Source organism: Talpa occidentalis, unplaced genomic scaffold (genome assembly GCF_014898055.3).
Source record: "Talpa occidentalis isolate TD23 unplaced genomic scaffold, MPIMG_talOcc4v2.1 talOcc4.16, whole genome shotgun sequence".
In the NCBI taxonomy this organism is placed as follows: domain Eukaryota; kingdom Metazoa; phylum Chordata; class Mammalia; order Eulipotyphla; family Talpidae; genus Talpa; species Talpa occidentalis.
Window position 1 is genome coordinate 42,031,826 of NW_023601653.1, and position 21,794 is coordinate 42,053,619.

The 21,794-nt window shown below is 38.3% G+C and overlaps 1 protein-coding gene across 1 annotated transcript in view; it reads right to left on the reverse strand.

Annotated features, from left to right (window-relative positions):
* The window catches only part of ARID2 (AT-rich interaction domain 2), a 145,381-nt gene that overhangs the window by 2,337 nt on the left and 121,250 nt on the right, over nt 1-21,794 (reverse strand). The window contains exons 16-20 of the mRNA XM_037514105.2: nt 19,453-19,601; nt 9,031-9,169; nt 8,854-8,939; nt 7,121-7,244; nt 6,937-7,028 (exon numbers count right to left, since the gene is read on the reverse strand). Of these exons, the coding sequence (XP_037370002.1) occupies nt 6,937-7,028; nt 7,121-7,244; nt 8,854-8,939; nt 9,031-9,169; nt 19,453-19,601 (590 nt within the window). The remainder of the gene's footprint in view (nt 1-6,936; nt 7,029-7,120; nt 7,245-8,853; nt 8,940-9,030; nt 9,170-19,452; nt 19,602-21,794) is intronic.

Below are 21,794 nucleotides of genomic sequence, written 5' to 3' on the forward strand. Positions count from 1 at the left end.
TTGTGTCTCTAAAATAGTCAAATATACAGAATTAATGAGTGGAATGGCGGTGGCCACGGGTTGGGTAATCCCTATGCGCTGTTTCATTTATCCAAGACGAAGAAGTTTGAGAAGTCTGTCCTATGACACTGTTTGATGAGCGGGTAGATCTCATGTTACGTATTCTTACCAAAATAAAATTAAAGTCACATTTCCCTTAACTATTACCTGAATACCATATTACTTCACAAAAAATGTTTTTTGAAAATTAATTTAGAAGAGATTTTGTACCTTAAAAATTACTATAATAATGTGAATATCGAAAGATGAGAGATTATTTCCCCCACCAAGATTTATTTATTTATTTATTCATTCATTTATTCATTTATTTATTTATTTATACAAACACTGGGTACAGTCAGAAGTGTGGGAGGGTGAGAGGATTCACCAGAGCCAGAGTGGGGAACAGAACAGGCAGATTAACGAAATACACTGCTGAGGGGAGCAGCAGGCGCGGCAGGAGAGGTCTGTCGTGCCATGTAGGACCCTTGCCGGCGGCCAGGGATTGGCGGCCAGGGATCGAACCGGCGCTGCAGAGGCTGTGGGCAGCTTCGCAGCCCAGCGCTCAACCGCTGCGCCACCAGGGGAGGCCCAAGATGAAAGATTATTGTCTAGCAAAGAAAAGTGATGCTGAAGGCTGAGCAGAAAGTGGTAAAAATCAGTCAAAAGGGGAGAATGGTGAGAGATGTGATGAAGAAAGCACAGTAAAATGTCAATGGTAAAAGCTAGGGGTTTGTATATACGCCTTTGCTGCAAAATTATTTCAAGTTTGTCTTATGTGAGAAAATTTTCACATCCAAAATGCAAAACCAATTTTTTTTTAGAAAGAAAAATCAAATCAACCAGCTTTAGATAACCCAAGCATTTCAGTGCCGTCAATGAAAACAACTGGATGAAAGCATCTAGAGGAGGAAAGGAATTTTGAAAGGAAGTCACTCAAATTCAAAGCCAAAATTTAACATGTGAGGACTGTAGTAATTGTTAACATAGCAAAGCAAAGGAAGAGGTAAAATAAAAAAATATGATAGGATTTAAGGAATGGGGCATCTTTTCATGTTTTCTTTTCCTTATTTTGAGATAATTTGGATTTATGTAGTTTAGTAGATAATTTGCTTTTATGTAGTTTCCATAGGACACTCCATACATCCAAAAGAAGGCTTAAATATTAAAATTGTAATAGCAAATGTTGGCAAGTAGGTGGAGTGACTGAGAGCCTCTCATACGTTGCTAAAGGGAGTGTGAAATGATAAGCCTGTTTGGACTATTGGACGTTATACACTGAAGCTGTGATATCCATGAATTACCAATCCCTCATAAAAGCTCGGAAGAACTATGTACATGTGACCAAGAAACATGGATACACCATTCACAGCATCAGTCCTAATAGTTCCAAACTAGAAACGATCCATGTGCAAACAATCCAACTGAAAGTGGAACAGGAAAAAAGGTGGAACAGCAAAGATAAATGGGAGTATGTTCAAGCAACACAGAAACCCACACGCAGTGCTACATGTGGATCTTACAAACAACGGTGAAGATGCCCGCATAGAACATAAGCTGATTCAATTGTGTGTTGCGGAATTCCAGATCAGGCAAAGTTTGTCTGCAGCTCAGGAGAGAAACCCCACAGAGGAAGCTGGTTGAGGATGGGCGGGAGTTTGGAGGGGTCTCTGGCTCTGGGGATGACTGCATATGTGGGAGGTTCACGTCATTGAGTTTTTTTACACTTTAGGTTTTTATACTATTTTTTTCCCCTTGTAGACACAATTTACTTCAAAAGTTTATTTAATGCATTCGAAATGAACTGTGACACCTTTATGATTTTTTTTTTCAGGAAAAGAAATAATCACAAAAAAGCTGATTTGATTTAAAAATAACTTACAAAGTGAAACCAAACTTTCTCCTCTATAATCAAATCACATTTTGACAAGAAAAAAGTTTAGTTTCAAACATTTAAATAAAACTATAGCAGTACTTTCCAAATGATAAACATGTCAGAAAGTATTTTAACAGAGGAAACCACTATTTGAGGGGCCTCTAATGAACAGATTGGCTCATCCCGAGTGACCCTAACATGACAACCACCAGGGGTAAATGAGGGTCACAAACCCAGGACTTCGGGTGAGGTTGGAGGTATTTTATTCTTCAAATAGAAAATTAAGACAGAATCCCCAGACAGTCAAAGAATTTAAAGGAAAACAGCTAGTTCTATGGGGAGCAGAATTAAAACACCAGAAGTACAGAGAGGGGAGAATGCACAGCTTTCCGCAGAAGGACAGGATGTTACAAAGCAGTGACAACTGGCAACTAGAAGGAGCTCTTAGAATTTAAAGCAGAATAGGTGAAGTACAAATTCAACAGATTTGACAATAACTTAACTTTCCAGAAACTAGGTCAAATAGACAAAAATAAAAGCTAAACAAGAAAATAAAATTAGAGAATCGACCCATCAGGGCATAGAGTCCCCAAACCAGAAGTTCAAGAAATGGGGACAGAGAGCAGGGGTGGCAGGGATCAGGCAGCACTCGGGACACTTCCCCACCAGAGGGACTTGGACTTCTGACTGGAACCGCCCAGGGAGATGCGACGCCTACTTCGACGACAACAAAGCATGCTCACCAAGCAAGTCCCTATTAACATGAACTTCAGAATATCAGGAAATGAAATTTAAGAAAGGCCTAAGAACTTCCAGCGGGGAAAGTAAGTCACGTGAGGAAGAATGGGGACTTGGGCGAGAGGGGGGTCACTGGACTTCCCAACAGCAAAACTGCCTGTAAAACATGGAACAATGGCCTCAGAGTTTTACTTCTTAATTTTTTTTAAAGATTTATTTATGTATACAAGACCGGGGGTGCAGGCCAGAGGTATGGGGAGGGGGCAGGGGTGAGAGGATTCACCAGAGACAGAGTGGGGAGTGGAAGAGGCAGATCTACTGAAATCAACTACTGAGGGGAGAAGCGGGTGAGACAGGAACGGTCTGCTGCGCCATATTTGGGTCAGCTCCTTGGCCGGGGATCAAACTCAAGCTGAAGTGGTGATAGCCTGAGACTAACCCCTAGGCCCCCAGAGAGGCCCTGCCATCAGATTTTTAAAGGAGAATGTTGTTTTAAAATCTAGAATGCTAATCCGAAAGGAAACCTGCACCCGTGTTTATTACAGCATTACTTTTTTTTTTTTTTTAAAGATTTATTTATGCATACAAGAACTGGGGTATAGGCGAGAGGTGCACCAGAGACAGAGCAGGCAGAACAGATGGATTGACTGAAATACACTGCTGAGGGAAGCAGTGGGCAAGACAGGAGAGATCTGCTGCGCCATGTGGGTTGCTCCCTGTCTGTGGATTGAACTCAGGCTGCAGTGGTGATAGAGCTGAGACTTAACCCCTAGGCCACAGGGAGGCCCTGATTCTGGATTTTAACCCTCTTGTGAGATATGGAACTTGTGATTATTTTCCCCTAGTCTATAGATTGCCCTTCTGATCATTTCTAATGCACAAGTTTCTAATTTTGATGAATCTCACACTGTTAACTTTTTTGCCTTTGGTATCATATTGAATAAATTATTGCCAAATTCAGTATCATAAGGCTTTTACTCTGTTTTCTTCTAAGAATTTTATAGTTTGAGTTTTTGCTTTTAGTGTTTGATCCATTTTAATTTTTGAACATCATGTTAGATAAGGGTACAACTTCATTCTTTAGCATATCAATATTCAGTTTGCCAACTGCTTTTGTTGAAAAGCTCATCTTTGACACAATGAATAGCAAACCTGCACTCTCATTAAAAATCATTTGGCCATATACGTGAGGACTTAAATCTGGGGTATTTTGTTTCACTGTCTATCTTTATGCCAATACCACCTGTTTTGCTTATTGTAGATTTATAGTAAGTTTTGAAATCAGGAGGTTATGAGTCCTGCGGGATGGCTATTTCTCATGTCTTCTTTAATTTCTGTCAGCAATGTTTCGTAGTTTTCAGTATCCAACCTCCTTGGTTACTGGAATTCCTAATTATCTATTCTTTTGATTTATTTTAAAGAGACTTGTTTTCTTCATTTCTTTTCATACTGTTCATTACTAGTGTACAGCAAGTACCATTTGATTTTTAAATAAGACCTGTGTATTACATTAATAAAAGATACATACATCAAAAACAGAAGAAGTAGACCGTAACTCTCTCAACTTAAACCTAATCAGCATGGAGATCAATTGCATTTAAACATTTTACATTACTCAAATAATCAGATGCTGAATTTCAGATTAAAAAATATTGTACTGTTAAGAATGAAGGCACATTTCTATACACATTCCTATTGTTCTACAATTCTCATACTGCATATAGAATTTGCTTTAGTCTAAAAAAATCATAGCTGGGGCCTCCCTGTTGGGGCAGGGGTTAAAGTCTCAGCACTATCAAGCTGTCACCAGCCACTGTAGCCTGAGTTTGATCCCTGGCCAGGGAGCGCAGCAGATGGTGCAGCAGACCTCTCCTGTCTCACCCGCTGCTCTCCTCAGCAGTGGATTTCAGTAGATCTGCCTCTTCTGCTCCCCATTCTCTCTCTGGTGAATCTTCGCCCCCCCCCCACCTCAGGCCCATACCCTAGTTCTTGTATGCATAAATAAATAAAAATTAATCTTTAAGAAAAAAAATTAAAAAAAATCACAGCCTATAACTTCTTCCACCAGAGATGAGAAATTTCAACAGCAAATTTTCTTTTGTATGTCTCTGATTTCCTACATTGTCTTCTTCACATATGTGGGTGTTGTAAGATTCTCTTATCAGTATTCCTATTAAGCAAAACTCCCCACAATTGCAGATGCTCAACAAAGGTTCTGTGTAGGGATTTCAATAGTGGGAAGGTTTAGATTTTTATGAATTGTTTTTTTTTTTCAATCTGCTATTCTAAGATCTTAGTAACTGTAGATGTCAAAAGACTTTTAGAAGGTTTCAACAAAATCAACAACAAAACAAAAACAGTAAAACTGAAACTTGTAAGTCAGTAATTTTATTAGACCTAGCCAAAGTAGCTTTGCTCTAAGTCGAAGAGTGTTAAATTTGAAAGTAAGGAAAAAGTTCTAAGAAAGTACAAAATTTCGTTAAGAATTCCAATGGTCTACACAAACTCCAGATCAGAAATCTACGAGTAAAGGAACTTGTGAGGCATCTTTCCTTCTAGCAACTGAGTCCTTATTGAATCAGTATTACATTCCTAACACTATCCGAGGCACAGAGGATACAATAATGAGTATTCAATTCCTGCTTTCTAGATCTCACTATCTGAGGCAATGAACTGCAGTGTATGGGGTTCAGAGAGTAGGTACTGTACTCTAGGTCAGGGCAAGGGAGCAAAGATGTCAGAAAGGAAATGGTAACGCTAAAGCTGAATCCTGAAGGAGTAAGAAGGGAGAGTACCAGTCCCCTACTGGGCACTGTGCGAGGTGGTCACTGCACAGAGCCTGGTAGGAGAAACAAACTGTATAAAAACCCTTTGAAAACCAGAAAGATTAAAGGCTTAATACAACAAACAAGATATAAAAAGAAAGAATGAAACTCCACAGGGAAGGGAGGAAACACAGGAAAGGCAGCACACAGGTGCTAAATCACAAGTTTTTCTTATTCATTTGATATACTAAATATTCACTTGATATACTAAATATTCCTATTGCAAATACTCCTCCTAACTTTACTTTCAAGTTTTATTCATCTTTCATTTACAATTTTAAAATCTGATATAGTCAATTTCATTCCTTTTTCTTTTATAATTTTATACCTGTTTCATGTTGGGGAAGTCCAGTTGGAGGTATTACAATAAGTACCTTAAAAGATTTGAAGTGGGCCTCCCCGGTGGCGCAGCGGTTGAGCGCTGGGTTGCGAAGCTGCCCGCGGCCTCTGCAGCGCCGGTTCAATCCCCGGCTGCTCCCCGGCCACCGGAGGAGGGTCCCACATGGTGTGCAGACCTCTCCTGCCGCCCGCTGCTCCCCTCAGCAGTGTACTTTGGTCCTTCTGCCTGCTCTGCTCCCCGCTCTGGCTCTGGTGAATTCTCTCACCCTCCCGCGCTTCTGACTGTACCCAGTGCTTGCTTGCTTGCATAAATAAATAAATAAATGAATAAATCTTAAAAAAAAAAAAAAAAAAAAAGATCTGAAGTGAGGTAAAATGGGTGGGGGAGAGAACCAAGAAGATTCAAGATCTGTGCAGGAGACAGAATTAACAGTGTGTGGGAGGAGAGAGGCCAGACAGAGGGAGGCTATGGGAAGGCACGATGTCTTCAGAGGAGAACTTCTCAACAAAGGAGCTGGAGATATGTTCAGTTAGAGATTTAGCAGGAATCCTACAAAATCAGCTTCAAGCTTCAAGGGAACATGTCCATGAGATATCCAGAGAACATTCCACACTTGCTCTATTGAGGATTAAAGTTATTATTTCTAGTTTCCATAGATCTAAAAAATTTTTTGGGTATTCTGTCACTGAAGTCCATTAGAAAGTAACTATAAATTTTGGGGTATTATGGTGAATCTTAGGACTTCACTGATTTCATTAAAATCCTGTTTTAAAGTGAATTTTGTTTTAAATTCCAACTTGATACAATTCAAATGACTGATTTCTTCCCTTCGACAATCAACAAGTGGCTTTTTCCTTAGCAGAACTACTGCTTGTTCTCAATTATATGACCAGCAAGAAAATGAACCTAATAAAACATGAGAATACCAATTTTCGGTTGTTTCAACTTTTACATTTGTGATTTTTAAGAGATTATGATTACCTGAAATAAGAGGAGTATCTTTTGGATATAATCACCAAATTATGAGAAAAACGGAGAATCAAATGCAGATATGTCATCTTTTAATTTAGATGTGAAAGGATATATATGCACTTTGGCTACAGAAACAGATTACTCACCTGCGACCACATTCTGAATATTTACCAATATTTTTTAATATTAAGGCAGCTGTTAATCGGATGTGTTTAGTTATTGGTCCCTCTTTTTCATCCTTAAAAAGAAAGGAAGAGAAAAGGAATAAAGATCTGAATCGAACTCAGACATCTAGACCGTCTATAGATAAGACTTTCCAGGTTTGCTTACTGTGAAATCTCGAAAGACAAGGTTTCTGGATCCTCTCCTCAGAGCCATGAGGGCAGCACTGGGATGATTCACAATGGCCTTTTGTGCTCTAGGAGTGGAGCTTGTGCCCCCCATAACTGGCTGCCTAAATTGATCAGAGAGAAAAAGATGGTTAACCCCGATGCTCAGGACACAATGATGGTGAGCACCAATGGCTGGCCCTCGAAATACAGTCTTCTACTTTCTAATCTATCAATTCCAGATGTTCCAGTATAGCCTCTATTTAGAGTCACCGCACTGGTAAACAGGCATGCAGTCAAAACAAATGCAGCACCACGCCAAAGTCATGGCGTTCACAACTTTTGATCATGATACGAACATGTTAACAAGGAGGAAAAATGTCAACAATTCAAATTGCAAATTATTATTAACTAAATAGTAACTAAGAGTAAAATATTATTATAGTAATTTATTGGTATGCTATCTATATACTAATATAATCTAATAATCATAAGAAACTATGCTAAACACTACATTTCAAACTATTACCTTGTTACATAATCTTATTTACCCTTATTTAATAATTTCAATCCTTTCAGTCCAGTTCTACTGTTCTTTATGAAAGTTACAGAATGGAAGGACAGCATGAGAAGGTTTAATATGAAGTGATATTCAAAGTATTCTAGATATCCATGCTCAAAATTGCACGAATGTCTGGTGTATTTTGGTGAGGCAATGGTGGGGAGGGCACTGCCTAAAACCTGTGAAAGCCTTTTCTAGTTCTGATGCTGACTAGTTGCCTAAATTTTAATATTTCTGTCTCTCTGCTTGAGTTTCACATCTGTGAAGTAGATTCCTGGCACTTTTCTATGTAAATAAACTAATTCTGCACATTAAATATGATAATGCAATGGCAATCTTTAAATTATAAATAATTTACTTACTACATTGTACAGTAAAATTAGTTATGCCTCTCACTGGATCTCCAGACAAATAACAATGGCAAAATATATCTTGGTCAACATTATAACTCAGCGCCTCACACACAGCAGATGCTTACGAAGGACTAATGAGTGAGTCGAGCATATAAGCATCTTCTGTGTCTCCATGCTGGGGTTCTCCTTCTGGAATGCAGCCTGTGACGTGACAGACTACACCGTGTTCTTAGACTTCTCTGTTTGATGTAATGCCCAATATACAGCAGTTTCTCAATAAATGTTTTCACAACATATTTTCATATTCTGAGAGTTACAGAATCTATAATCAACTCAGAACTCGATAACATGCATTACAAGTACTGTTCATAAAATAATAGGTAAATCAAAACCAGAGTAAAGGTTACATATATATTCTTCTACAGGACACTCACATGCCACCTAGTCCTTCCCCAGAGTAGTAAAAAAGAAAGCGCCTTTGCCATTATCAAATATATATTTATTACTCTCAAAGGACTGAGAACCACATGCTTCCAGTTTACAAAGCATTTCTCATACATCATCTGCCATTAACACTAATGACTTTGTCTGCAGAGTAGAATCCAAATGTCAGGGCCACAAGATGACTTCAGACTCTGTAGTCCAGCCAATCTGAGAGTGACACTAACAATCTAAGTGCTGTGAACAGGGCCGCACTGTGGCAGCTGAGTACAGGCGGCAGCCCAAGAGTCCTGTCTACCAGCATGCTGAGAGCGCCTCTTGTCACTACTGTGCTTTACTGATTTCTGTCCTAGTATGTACAAAAGACAGGTTCCTTACTTGGTAGAAGATTTTTGACTTCCTGCTTGTCCCAGTTCATCTTGTTTCAATCCTGCAAGCAGGGCATCCTTTGAACAGTGCTTATCCTTTTTGAGAAAGAGGAAGTAACTGAATAAGCATCAACATCTTTAACACAGCCAGAGGCATCAGTGAGCAAGTGGCAGGAAGAATGCATACCTGTAAGTGGGTAATGAAGGAAAACCTCTGTCGCTGAAAAGGCTCGCAGCCTTCCCAGAGACACTGCCCCGGGTAGACGTCCTTTCCTCCGTGTTCAGTGGCTGCATGGTAGAAAACCTGTGATGGCGTCTGAAACCATCTACAAAAAGTAAAAGAGAAATTTTCTAATATATTCTTTGAAACAGAAACCTTGCTTTCCTGCCTCCACAATAATACACAGAAATATTAAGCAAAGTAGTGCAAGCAAACATAAAGCTCATTTCAAAGAACATTTTGAAACTTTTGAAAATTTCTCTGATTACTTCTAAGTCAAGTCATCCAGTTGTTTTGAACACTCAGTAATATTTTTTAAGTTTAATATTTCATTTCCAATTCCCTCCCTTCACTATGAAGCAGTCCACAACCTCTGCAGTACAAGTTTGATCCCAGCCAGCCAGAGAGCAACCCACATGGTGCAGAAGATCTCTCCTGTCTCGCCTGCTGCTCCCCTCAGTAGTGTATTTCAGTGTATTTCAATCTGCCTGTTCTATTCCCCACTCTGTCTCTGGCGGATCCTCTCAGCCCCCACATCTCTGGCCTGTGCCCCAGCTCTTGTATGTATAAATAAATCTTAAAAAAAAAAAAATAAGGGTTGGCTCAGAATCACGTGAAATTAAATATTTAAAACACAATAAAACATTACCTTATGAATACATATTCCATTATTGTAGTTTTAGAACTTGCTCAAAACATTAATTTCATTTCACATAGAATAAACTAGTATATTCAATATAACAATCTAAAGCTACAAATTTTGTTATGTATGACTTTTAGTTGAAATCACATTTTGTGTGTCCATCAATATTGCAGCAGCCACATCTCTCATTTTTCGAGCACACCCTACCCACTCACATACCCCAGGCTTAACAACAAAAACATCTGGGTGGTTAAATTGTAGGCAACACAAACCTGAAGAAACTAAGATACTCCTCTCCCTTTTTAATTTAGAATACATGGCAATGTGGGGAACACTAGAATCCAGACAGCAAAGAATACATTAAAAGGCTTCATTACTAATTAGTAATTCAAATATTTGTAGAATCAATATCTTCAGAGTATACAGCAAAGCTCTCTTAGCATTTTATTTTTTGTGCATGGCAAATAAATGTGCATATTTGAACCAATTTATGGTGTGCAATATATATACAATATTTCAAATTAAACTATTCCCCCATGAATTTTTTTTAAAGGTTGAACTTTTATTTTTAAAGAGTTTATTTTTATTTATTTACGCATGTAAGCACTGTGGTGTAGGCCAAAGATGCAGGGGGTGATAGGATTCGCCAGATACAGAGTGGGGAGCAGAACAGGCTGCTGTTCTGCTGAGGGGAGCAGCAGAGACAGGAGAGGGTTACTGTGCCATATGGATCAGCTCCTTGGCCGGGGATCGAACTCAGGCCGTAGTGGTGAAAGAGCTGAGGTTTAACCCCTAAGCCTCTAGGCCCCCATATGGAATTCTAAATAGTGGTGTCACCACTATTCCCAGGGCTCCCTCCTCACTTATGCACAGGATTGTACTGTGTTCCTTCATAACTTATCCCTCCAGCACACTATAGCTTCTCTGTTCAACTTAATCCTATACTTATGTGTAACTCCAACTGAAAACAACAAAAACACTTTATCTTTGGTTGTTTTTGCTTTCTCAAAAGATAGGAAGTAGATTTATAATATCTGGCAAAGCAATGCAAAATTTAATTAACTGACACTTTTTTCTCATCAATTACACATCACCAATATAATTTGTAGTGGTTAGTCCCCTGCTCATTACTTAAATAATTGCAGCTAAAGCTCAGGATTAGCTTCTATTCTTTCACTTAAATACCCATCAGACCTTTCTGTTTTACCCCTAATGAAAAGCTATTTAGTTGACCTCAACAAATTATTCACCTCAGACTAGAGGTACAATTTTCCTGATTCCAGTTACCCTAAGCAGTCACTTAAAGCTAAAGCACTTGCTATCTGAATGAAAATCAAGTCAACAACCATTACTTTATCGGTATAATCTATAGTATGTAATCATATGATACCATTTCTGACCATAAAACAACTTCTTAGGCATTATAAACACTTAACTAAACAAGGCACACTTTCATTTAAAAGTCTGCAATCTACATAGATTATATATATTAATACATTACATATATTTTAATAATCCACTATATTTATTAAAAGTACAATTTCAAAGCAAATGACTGGCTATAAAGATTGTTCCCTTTGTTTTAAAAACAATGGGGCCTCCCCAGTGGCCTATGGGTTAAGTCTCAGCAATGTTACTGCCGTGGCCTGAGTTCAATCCCTGGCCAGGGAGCTGACCCACAAAGGGCTCAGTAGACCTCTCCTGTCTCGCTGGCTGCTCCCCTCAACAGTGGATTTCATTAAATCTGTCTATCCTGTTCCCCATTCTTTCTCTGGTGAATCCTCTCACCCCCGCACACCTCTGGCCTGTACCCCAGTTCTACACAAGAAAAAATAAAATCTTAAAAAAAAATTAATGAAAAAACAAAAATAACACATTAGTTCTGATAGTTTCATTTAGAGTTTTCGTAGTTGCTAAAGTTCTTGGCAGGCCATTTTCTCTAATGACCCAAACGTATTCCGCCTCCCTATTAGTAGTCCCTCTGTTGCAAAAAAAATTATTTCACTTTATTTTATATATATATATATTGCATGAAAATATGAAATGTATATTTCATGAAATATGAAATGTATCATTGTAGGAAATACTAGTTTAAAAGATGTGCACTTAGAAATTTATAAACATACATAAATGATAATGTCATACATAAAAAGGTAAACAGTAAACATTTTAGTTAAAAAAAAAAGCCATATTATTAATTGCATAACAATTGACCTTTATCTCAATCCTTTACATTTCATTTTATCAGAGATACTATGCTACGGCTAAAGAAATATCAAGGGTGTAGATTATTTTATATTCAAATGAGATTCAGTGACATGCTAATGAAATTTTGAGGAGAAAGCCCAAACCAACAACCTGTTGGGTGACCAAACCAATTCACATCTAGTTGTATAAGTTTAAAAAGAAAAAAATTAAACTACATTCACTAGGAAATTAATTTCTTAATTGTAAATGCAAGCCGACTAGATCCAAATCAGCACTAGTGTTCTTGAAAGTTAAATATAATTTTTTAAAGATTTATATATGCATATAAGAACTGGGGTACAGACCAGAGGTGTGGGAGTGGGGTGAGAGGAGTCACCAGAGACAGAGTGGGAAACAGAACAGGCAGATTGACTGAAATATACTGCTAAGGGGAGCAGCAGGTGAGCCAGGAGAGATCTGCTTGCCACGTGGGTCATCTCCCTGGCTGGCTGGGCAATTGAACTCATGCTGCGGTGGCTGTGGATAGCTTCATAGTGCTGTGTCTCAACCCCTTGAGCCACCAGGGAGGCCGTAAGTATTTATTTATTTTATTTATGCATCTAAGAACTGGGGTGTGGCCAAAGGTGTTGAGGATAGAGGATTCACCAGAGACAGAGTGGTGGGGGGAGCAGAAAAAGCGGATCTACTGAAACATACTGCTGAGGGGGGTAGCAAGCGGGTGAGACAAAAGAGGTCTGCTGTGCTATGTGGGTCAGCTCCCTGACAGGGGATCGAACTGAGACCACAACAGTGACAGTGCTGAGACTTAATCCCTGCACCACCAGGGAGGCCGGAAATTAAATATTGCTGCTGCTACAGTAATGAGCTTGCACAGACAATCCAGATTCAAAGTCACAGGTAGGAGTAACTGGCTGGCTTAGCTGTTAAGGGCAATGGAGGAAGAAGGAAGAATGTGGCTTAACTGAACAAAATTTTTTTAGTGTACATAAAATTGAAGAATTTAAATTTTAAAAACGAAAACATTTTAAACATACATAGCATAAATTTACCATTTTAGCATTTATAGCTCTGCTCGGGGGCACTGAGTACAAGGGCACTGTTGCAACACCATCCGTCTTCACAACTTTGTCTCCTCAGACTGAAACTACACCCATCAAACAGTCATTTCCCATTTCCTCCTCTCAAGCAGGCCTTGGCAACCTCCATTCTATCCCCAGACTATTTTTTGATTCAGTTTCTCTTTCACTTAATAAAAGAGAAGGCCCAAGTAGGGACTGCTTCCATATATGCAGGCCTTCTTGCACAGAAACAACTGAGTTTAGTCTAAGAAAGGTGAGAGAAAATGGGTAGGAGAAAGATAGGTGATGGAGACAAAAAAGACAAGGGTTTTCATATGAGGTCAGTCTCCTGTCCATAGGTCTCAGTGGCCAAGTTGTGGATATGCCCGATTCTTTGGCATAAAAAAAAAAAAAGGATCTCTAGCCATCCCACACTGCATATTTGCCAGCAGCTTCTGAGCTCTACCTCTGACATGACCACTGCCACTGAATGTCCTCATCCACGCTGAGGAATCTGTTTAGGGTCCTGAAGGCACCTTCCACGTTCCCACCAGTACCATCAGAGCCCTGCTATGATGCCTCACTGCCAGGCGTCCGACCATGACCTTGGATTTAAGTCTTCATTTTGAAGGACTTGGCTGGGCACTGGACATACTGCAGGCTCACGCCCCTCCACCCCCCAACCCTTTGCGGGCAGTTACCATGCATGGCCCAGAGAGGGTTGGGGGTAGGAGTCTGGAAAGGAGTCTTTGTCTTTAGAAAAGGGAGCAAACAAGGGCAACCTGGCCCTCCCTCCTTTCTCCAACCCCAGCACAACTTTTCCTTTTTATTTCTTGCATAGAAAAGGATTGGTCCTGTCTCCGAATAAGACTCAAATTATGGGAAATGTTTCAAACACAGAAAGGGGGTTCAGATGCAGGTCAACCAAAGTCAATCTTATTTCCTAATAATAATATGAATAATATGAATAATATGGATAATATAATATTAATAATGTTAATAAGAAAGGATTTCTGTATTTGCTTTTTGATTTTCCAGTACCAACTCCTACTGACATATAGATCTGTGAAGCAGTCACATATTTTCTGTAACAAAATACAGAACATATTCTCAGGGGCCTGGTTTAAATACACTTTTAAAATGTAAACCTTGGCCTCCCTGGTGCCCTAAGGATAGTCTCAGGCTATCACTGTAGCATGAGTTCAATCCCAGACCAGGGAGCTGATCCACATAGGGTGCAGCAGACCTTTCCTGTCTCACCCGCTGCTCCCCTTGGCAGTATACTTCAGTCAATCTGTCTGTTCAGCTCCCCACTTTGTTTTCTGTGAATTCTTTCACACCTTTACTCCTACACCTCTGGCCTACACCCCAGTTCTCATATGCATAAATAAATAAAATAAATCTTAAAAAAAATTAGGGCTTTTCCTAAAAATAGGTTTTTATTTGTGGCAGATCAGTTATTAAAGCCAAGAAATATAGACTTTCCCAACTAATACTACTGGAAATATTACTACATGAAAAACCTGACATTTATAAAGACTCATGAGTTCTAATTTTAAGTATAATGTTAGCAAACTATCCAGTCATTTTAGAACTTCTACATAAAATAAATGTAAAACAGCAAGGCAATGGACTGTTATCCTGATAATTTAAAGACAAAATGCCAATAAGTTAGGTCAGCAAACTATAGAACTGTGATTATGGAATCAAGCTAGTTAATTTTTATTTATTAATTTACTTAACAAATACCAATTAAAAGCTCCTTATATGTCAGGTATAGCGCTATGTGAAAATTTTCGAGAGGAAAGCATCAACCTTCTGAAGATATATTTTGGTTTTATGACTACAAAATTCAGACAAAAGATATTATAAAACTAAGTTGAACTTTGTTCCTGCCATGTATCCCAAACTTTTGATCACCCTGAGCTACTGATTAACTTTACTCTCAAGTGGCAACTTAACTAGAAGTAGGCTGTCATTGATAAAGCACATTATATCACAACTAATCTTTAGATAATCTTTTTTTTAAAAAAGATTTATTTATTTAAGCACAAAAGAGCTGGGGTGTAGGTTAGAGGTGTGGGAGGATGAGATGATTCACCAGTGACAGAATGGGGAGCAGAACAGGCATACCCACTGAAATACACTGCCGAGGGGAGCAGCGGGCGAAACAGGAGAGGTCTGCTGCATCATGTGGGTCAGCTCTCAGGCCAGGGATTGAACTCGTGCTATGTGGCTGGCTGATAGCTTCATAGTACTGAGACTAAAACCCTTGTGCTACCAGGGAGGCCCATAATCTTCAGAGAAATCTTAACATTAAAATAAAATGCAAAAATTGCCAGCAGTTTAAAAAAAATATTTCAATTTAACTATTTAAATGGACTAGATTATTTCTAAAATCTAAATTATTAATAAAAATTAAAGACTTACCATAAATTTTGGTTGATAGTTCTGGACACAAAGTAGAAGCACCTTTATTAAGAACACAAAGTCTAAGCTACTATAAAGGTTTTGCTCATTTGTAACATATAGAGAATTTGATTTTGTTTTCTGTTATTTCCCATCAGACCAACCAATATTCAAACTTCATCTTGATACCAAAATATTCAGGCTTGTTTAGCAGGAGTAATAAAACCTTATGTTAGGAAGTTTAGGAGAAATTGTAACTGTATTAAGGATCACTGAAAACCCTCTGGTTTGAATCTCAACCTCATTAAAGGAAAGTCTGGGGGGGGGGCCTCTCAATCTTTGCTTTCATCCTCACACTGCTCATTCAAAGGGCACTGACCAATCCACATGGTACCAAAATGAGTAACTGCAAATTCACAAATATCCAGAGACACTGAACCCTTTCTTTCAATGCCACAGAGTTTAAAAAGCAGTTCATAGGTATCTTTTATTATGGGGAATTTTTTGGGCACTCTTTCTTAAAAAAGTATAAAATATGATCACATATATGTTTCATTTATAAACCAGTGGTCAACATCATGCTGAGGACATACAAAAAAATATTGAGGACCTTCCAATTTCCACTCAGACATGTAAAAAACTTGGAAGTTGTCACTCTGTCTTCAGAGCAGACAAGATGCACAAACTGAAAATCAATAAACCTCCTTAAATCCATTGGAACTGAGATCACAGACAAACCAAGTCCATGAAAACTGGAGATGGGCAAATTCAGACAATCATAAACTCCAATGGCTGAGTCAATAACGAGAAGGAATACATAAGGAGTAACTGATGAATTGATGAGGGTGTCTTAAGGATTATCTTGAAAGGTAAAAACTCACGAGGGGTCCAGTCTTTGGAGAGTCCCCACACTTTTGTGAGTTTTACTTTGAGGAACTCTACCAGGTTCTCAGTGAAAACTGGAGAAAAATTCCCTTGTTTTGCTAGCAGAGTAAAACCATTTTTAAGTATGTCCAGAATTTTCTTTTCTCCTTCACAAAGGTTTAAAACTCAAGGAAAGTTATTTTACCCTAGTCTTATCTGACCTGAAAGAAGGGCAATTAGACACTTGAGCCCCCTTCTAGGACCTTGTCTCATATAAGGGGTGAACAAAACAAAAGGGGAAGAAAGTTTTTCCAAACTTACAATGCTTAGATTCAGTCTCACTAAAAAAAAGTGAGATTTAATCATGAGATTATGGAATGTTTATCCTTCCAAATACCTTATCACCATATCAACAAGGCTCCAGCATAATAGTATATTACAACTGAGAGTTGTAAGACACAGATTCAGTTTTATAAGCAGTTTCTAAGGAAACCCAGAGACAGCAAGGGAGAGGGAACAAAGGATCTTAGAGGAAATTGAAGCCCCTGACACCTCAATTATGGCAAACATTAAATACAGTATAACTCCTAGCCAGATAAACCTAAAACTGTCTCAGTTCATGTTAAGTGATGCAGATATATAACGCATGCTAAATGTAAAACAAACTGCAAAACCACAGCCTGCTGAGACAAAGTAAGCATGAGAACCAGGCTCAGGTATGGTAGAGCTTGGACTTTAAAATCATTAATAATTAGTATGCTATGGTTCTAATGGAAAGAGTCAACATGCAAGATGAGAAAGGTAATGTAAGTAGAGAAGCAGAGATGCTAAGAATCAAAATGAACTGCTAGGGCATCAGCAGAGTGGACATAGTTAAGAAAAGAACTGGTGATCCTGAAAATATATCAGTAGAAGCTTCCCAGACTGAAAACAAAGAGATGAAAGAAAAAGAAGAAACAATATCCAGGAACTGTGGGACTATTTCAAAAGGTACAACATATGTGTAATGGGAATATATTTGAAGAATGGCTAGGACAGTGAACACTAAGTATGATAAATGCAAAGAAACAAACCCTCCACCTATCATATCATATCCAAACTGCTAAATCCAAACACAAAGAATCTTGAAAGAAGTTACAGGGAAAAAATGTCTCACTGACAGAAGAACAAGGACAGGATTTTACTGATGTCGTTCGAGAAGCCATGCAAGCAAGAGTAAAATATTTAAAGTGTTGAAAGAAAAACAACCTAGAATTTTATGTCCACAAAATTATCCCTCAAAATTGAAGGAGAGGGCCTCCCTGGTGGCGCAAGGGGTTAAGCAACACACTATGAAGCAATCCACACTCTCTGCAGCACAAGTTCAATCCCCAGCCTGCCAGGGAGCAACCCACATGGCGCAGTAGACTTCTCCTGTCTTGCCCACTGCTTGCCTCAGCAGGGGACTTCGGTCAGTCTGCCTGTTCTGTTGCCCACTCTGTCTCTGGTGAATCCTCTTACCTCCTGCATCTTTGGCCTGTACCCCAGCTCTTGTATGCATAAATAAATAAATCTTAAGGGCCTCCTCTGGTGGCACAGTGGTTGAGCGCTGGGCTGCGAAGCTACCCGCAGCCTCTGCAGCGCAGGTTCGATCCCCGGCCCCCGGTGAGGGTCCCACGTGGCACGCAAACTTCTCCTGCCGTGCCTGCTGCTTCCCTCAGCAGTGTTTCATCAGTCTGCCTGTTCTGTTCCCCACTCTGGCTCTGGTGAATAATCTCACCCTCCCGTGCTTCTGACTGTATCCAGTGCTTGTATAAATAAATAAATAAATCTTAAAAAAATATATTAAAAAAAAAAAATTGAAGTAGAAATAAAGACTTTCCTGACAAACAAAAACTGAAGACAGCTGCACGGCAGACCTCGTTATAATAAGTTCTTCAGAGAGAAGGTAGATGATAGTTGTCAGAAACTCAGGTCAATATAAAGAAAAGAAGTTAGAGTAAGTATAAGTGAAGGTACACTGCTGAGGGGAGCAGCAGATGGCCAGGAGATGTCTGCTGTTCCATGTGGGTGTCTCCCTGGCCGGGGATCCAACTTGCGCTGCAGAGGCTGCGGACAGCTTCATAGCGCTGCGCTCAATGCCTTGCACCACCAGGTCTCTGGTGAATTCTGGTACCTCCCACACCTTTGGCCTGTACCCCAGTTCTTATAATCATAAATAAAATAAATCTTAAAAAGAAAAAAAAAAAGAGTAAGTGAAGGTAAAAAAGTATTTTATTTTTCTTACTCTTAGGTAGTCTACTAAAAGTTTATTCAAAATAACAGCAACTATATTTGGTGATTATAGTTTCTGGATAAGTGAAATGAATGACTTTAATGCTAAGAGGGGAAAATTAATTGAAAAATTCAGAATATTCTGTTACAAGGTAATTGCGGTACCCATGAGCCAGTGTATCTTTCAAAGTAGACTTGGTTAGAATAGCTCTAAGTATATATTTCAAACTCAAGGACACTACAAACATTTAAAAAAGACGAACTGACATCTTAGGAGAAAATGTAATCATCCAAATGGCTCAAAACCAGAGAAAGCAAAAAAGAATTACAGGAAGTAAAAAGAGAGAGAGAGTAGGGGCCTCCCTAGTGGCACAAGGGTTAAAGACAGTGCTATCAAGCTATCGCCAGCCACTGCAACATGAGTTCAATGTTGGCCAGGGCGCTGACCCACATGGTGCAGCAGACCTCTCCTGTCTCATCCGCTGCTCCCCTCAGCAGTGGATTTCAGTCAGCTTGCCTGTTCTGTTCCCCACTCTGTCTCTGGTGACTCCTCTCACCCCGAACCCCTTTGACTTATACCCCTGTTGTATTATGTATATATAAATAAATCTTTAAAAACTATTTAAAAAAAGAAAGAGTAAATGAATAGAAAAAGTTAACTGTGACATGATAATATCTATATAAGCACTTTATATCTGAATGGTTTAAATATATTAATTCCCTATTAGCCTATCATTAGGCAATGATAGGTTACACCATCTACACCAAATTTTTAACTCAGGTACCACTGGGTCTATGTAAACATCATTCTTCACATGTATTCTTCACATGTATTTTTTGAAAGTTAGTGGTTTCAAAAGAAAAGATTCACAAAACTGTATGTGGCAGAAATTTAAATATGAAAGCATCCCAGAATGAAGAACATTTATGTATATCACATAAAATTGCTGTTACTTTTTGCAAGATTGCCAGAGACACATGAAGTTGTGTCCGGGCTTCCTCACTGGATCCACATGCTGACTGGCCGCACTGAACGGAGAGGGCTGAGAACCAGCAGGCTGGCTCTGCACTTGCACAGCTGGCGAAGGTGGCACAGGAGTGTTCTGTGAAAAAGCACAGTGGTGAGTCTGTGAGATGACAATGAAAACCATCCTGTTTTCTAGTCTTTTAAGTTTTAAGGTGCACACTGTTTATGTGCACCTAAGGTGACACTGACATTTACAGTTTTAACAATTATTTTTAAAATTCCTTCAAAGGATAACTATTTTTACAAAAATATTTAGGGAGTCAGATTTTTCATTTCACTACACACCAGAGATAAGATCACACTGTTGTTATAAAATACACATTTTTAGAATTAAGATTTTTAGTATTAAAAATTAGGCAGGAACACATAATTATAGATTCAAGAGAGAAGTAAATCTGTTATAAATGCACCCATTTGATTTACTTATGCATGTTCTTCACAAGAACAAGTCAACAGCAAACTAGTAATTTTTCAAAATATTAATTCTGTATAATTCTTTCAAGATTGTTTAATGACTATAATGAAACTATAACAGCAAAGATTTCAGCTATTCAATATAATGTAACCTTAAGCAGAATGCTGGATATATTATTTTGCAGTAAGGTATTTTAACTGACACCTTTAGTCTTTATAGTTGCTCAGTTATAGCTTGTGAAGGATAATCCATATGAAAGAATTCTAATTGTAGGTACAAGTCTCTTAAGTTATGTTATATTTTCTTCTATAACCCATCCCTTTCACTGTGGAAAACACATAAATAATTATAATGTAGTTTAAAACAATTTGAGGCAAGACATTTTCTTTGAAGCCTTAACTCAGATTTCACTCATAACATGCAAGAGAAAAATAATACTGAAATTTCCAAAGAAATAGTAGCACAACATTTTGAAAACATTGTTTAAAATCAAGAAATTTAAACTTTGGAAAAGTATTAAATAAATTTGTTCATAGGTAAGACTGGAAATAGTTGGGTAAAACAAAGAAAAATTGCTGAAGATCTCAGATCAAAATTCCCCAAAATTAAAAAAGACAAATTGCAAATATTTAAGACTATAGCATCCAAATGAAAAAATAATAAAACACCGAATGAAAAAGTTCTTATCAGAAATGTGAAGCCATAGAACTTTTGAGTTCTAAGAAGAAAAAACTTCTTTGGGATGAGGCCAAAGTTGTTTCTATACTAAGAGTCCTTACCTTAAGATTTTACAATATTGTTAGTGAGAAAACACAGCACACGGAAGAACCCAGGCACTAGGGTCACACCGCTGTCATGGAGGGGACATGGACTTTCCTGCTTAACAGATGTGGCCTCAGAATTTTCATTCTGCATTTTGACTAGCTGTGTGACCTGAGCAATCTACTTAAGCTCTGATTCTGTTTCCTCATCTAAAAAGGAGAGAGATTATGGAAAGACTAGAAAAAGCTATAAAGAACCTAGTTGAGATTCTCCATAAATGACAACTATTGCTATTATAATGCTGTTAGGGAAGTATAGAAGGAATATATTTTGGAGGAAAGATAATGAACTGTGTGGGGCAGTAACAAATCAATAACTACAGTATCTATCAAGACAAGTTATGCTGTAAACATGGGCCTGACAATTGTTCAACTGTGAATCCTTAAAGCCATAAAAACTGGTAGTGAGATAGCACACAGTAAACAAGGGTCAGAGAGAAAGGAAGGGGACATTACAAATCCAAACAATACACAAATTATTTCCTTGAAATACAAATATTGCATTAAAAATCAACGAAATTCTAGTAAGTGAAAGGATCAGCTTCAGTCAAATACAAATACTTAAGAGTGACAGGTTACAAACATCCAGACAGGGTGATTTTGTTAGAGGTATCAAATTCTCTCAGAATGCATCTATTTCCCTACACTAATACCATTTAAATTAGGTATTTTGTTGACTATCTGGGCATATATTTATGTTTATTTTATTTGTATGAGTGCTAACAAATCTTTATCCTATTTCTTTTTTCACTGTGCACCTCTTATTGGTGTCACACAGAAAATTAAATAATGGAATCATAGGGTATTTTAACCCTTAATGCTACTGGGGTATGTAGTCAGAATGACTGAAGCTGTGGATCCTAACTTGAGTAAATTGTTCAAAAAAAATTTTTAAGACAAACAGGGAACACTGAACATGAACTGAAAGATAATATTGTAGCTGTGATTGGTACTGTGGAAATACACACACACACTTAAATATTAGAGAAATATCTACTGTAATATTTATTGATAAAATGAAATGTTTGGGATT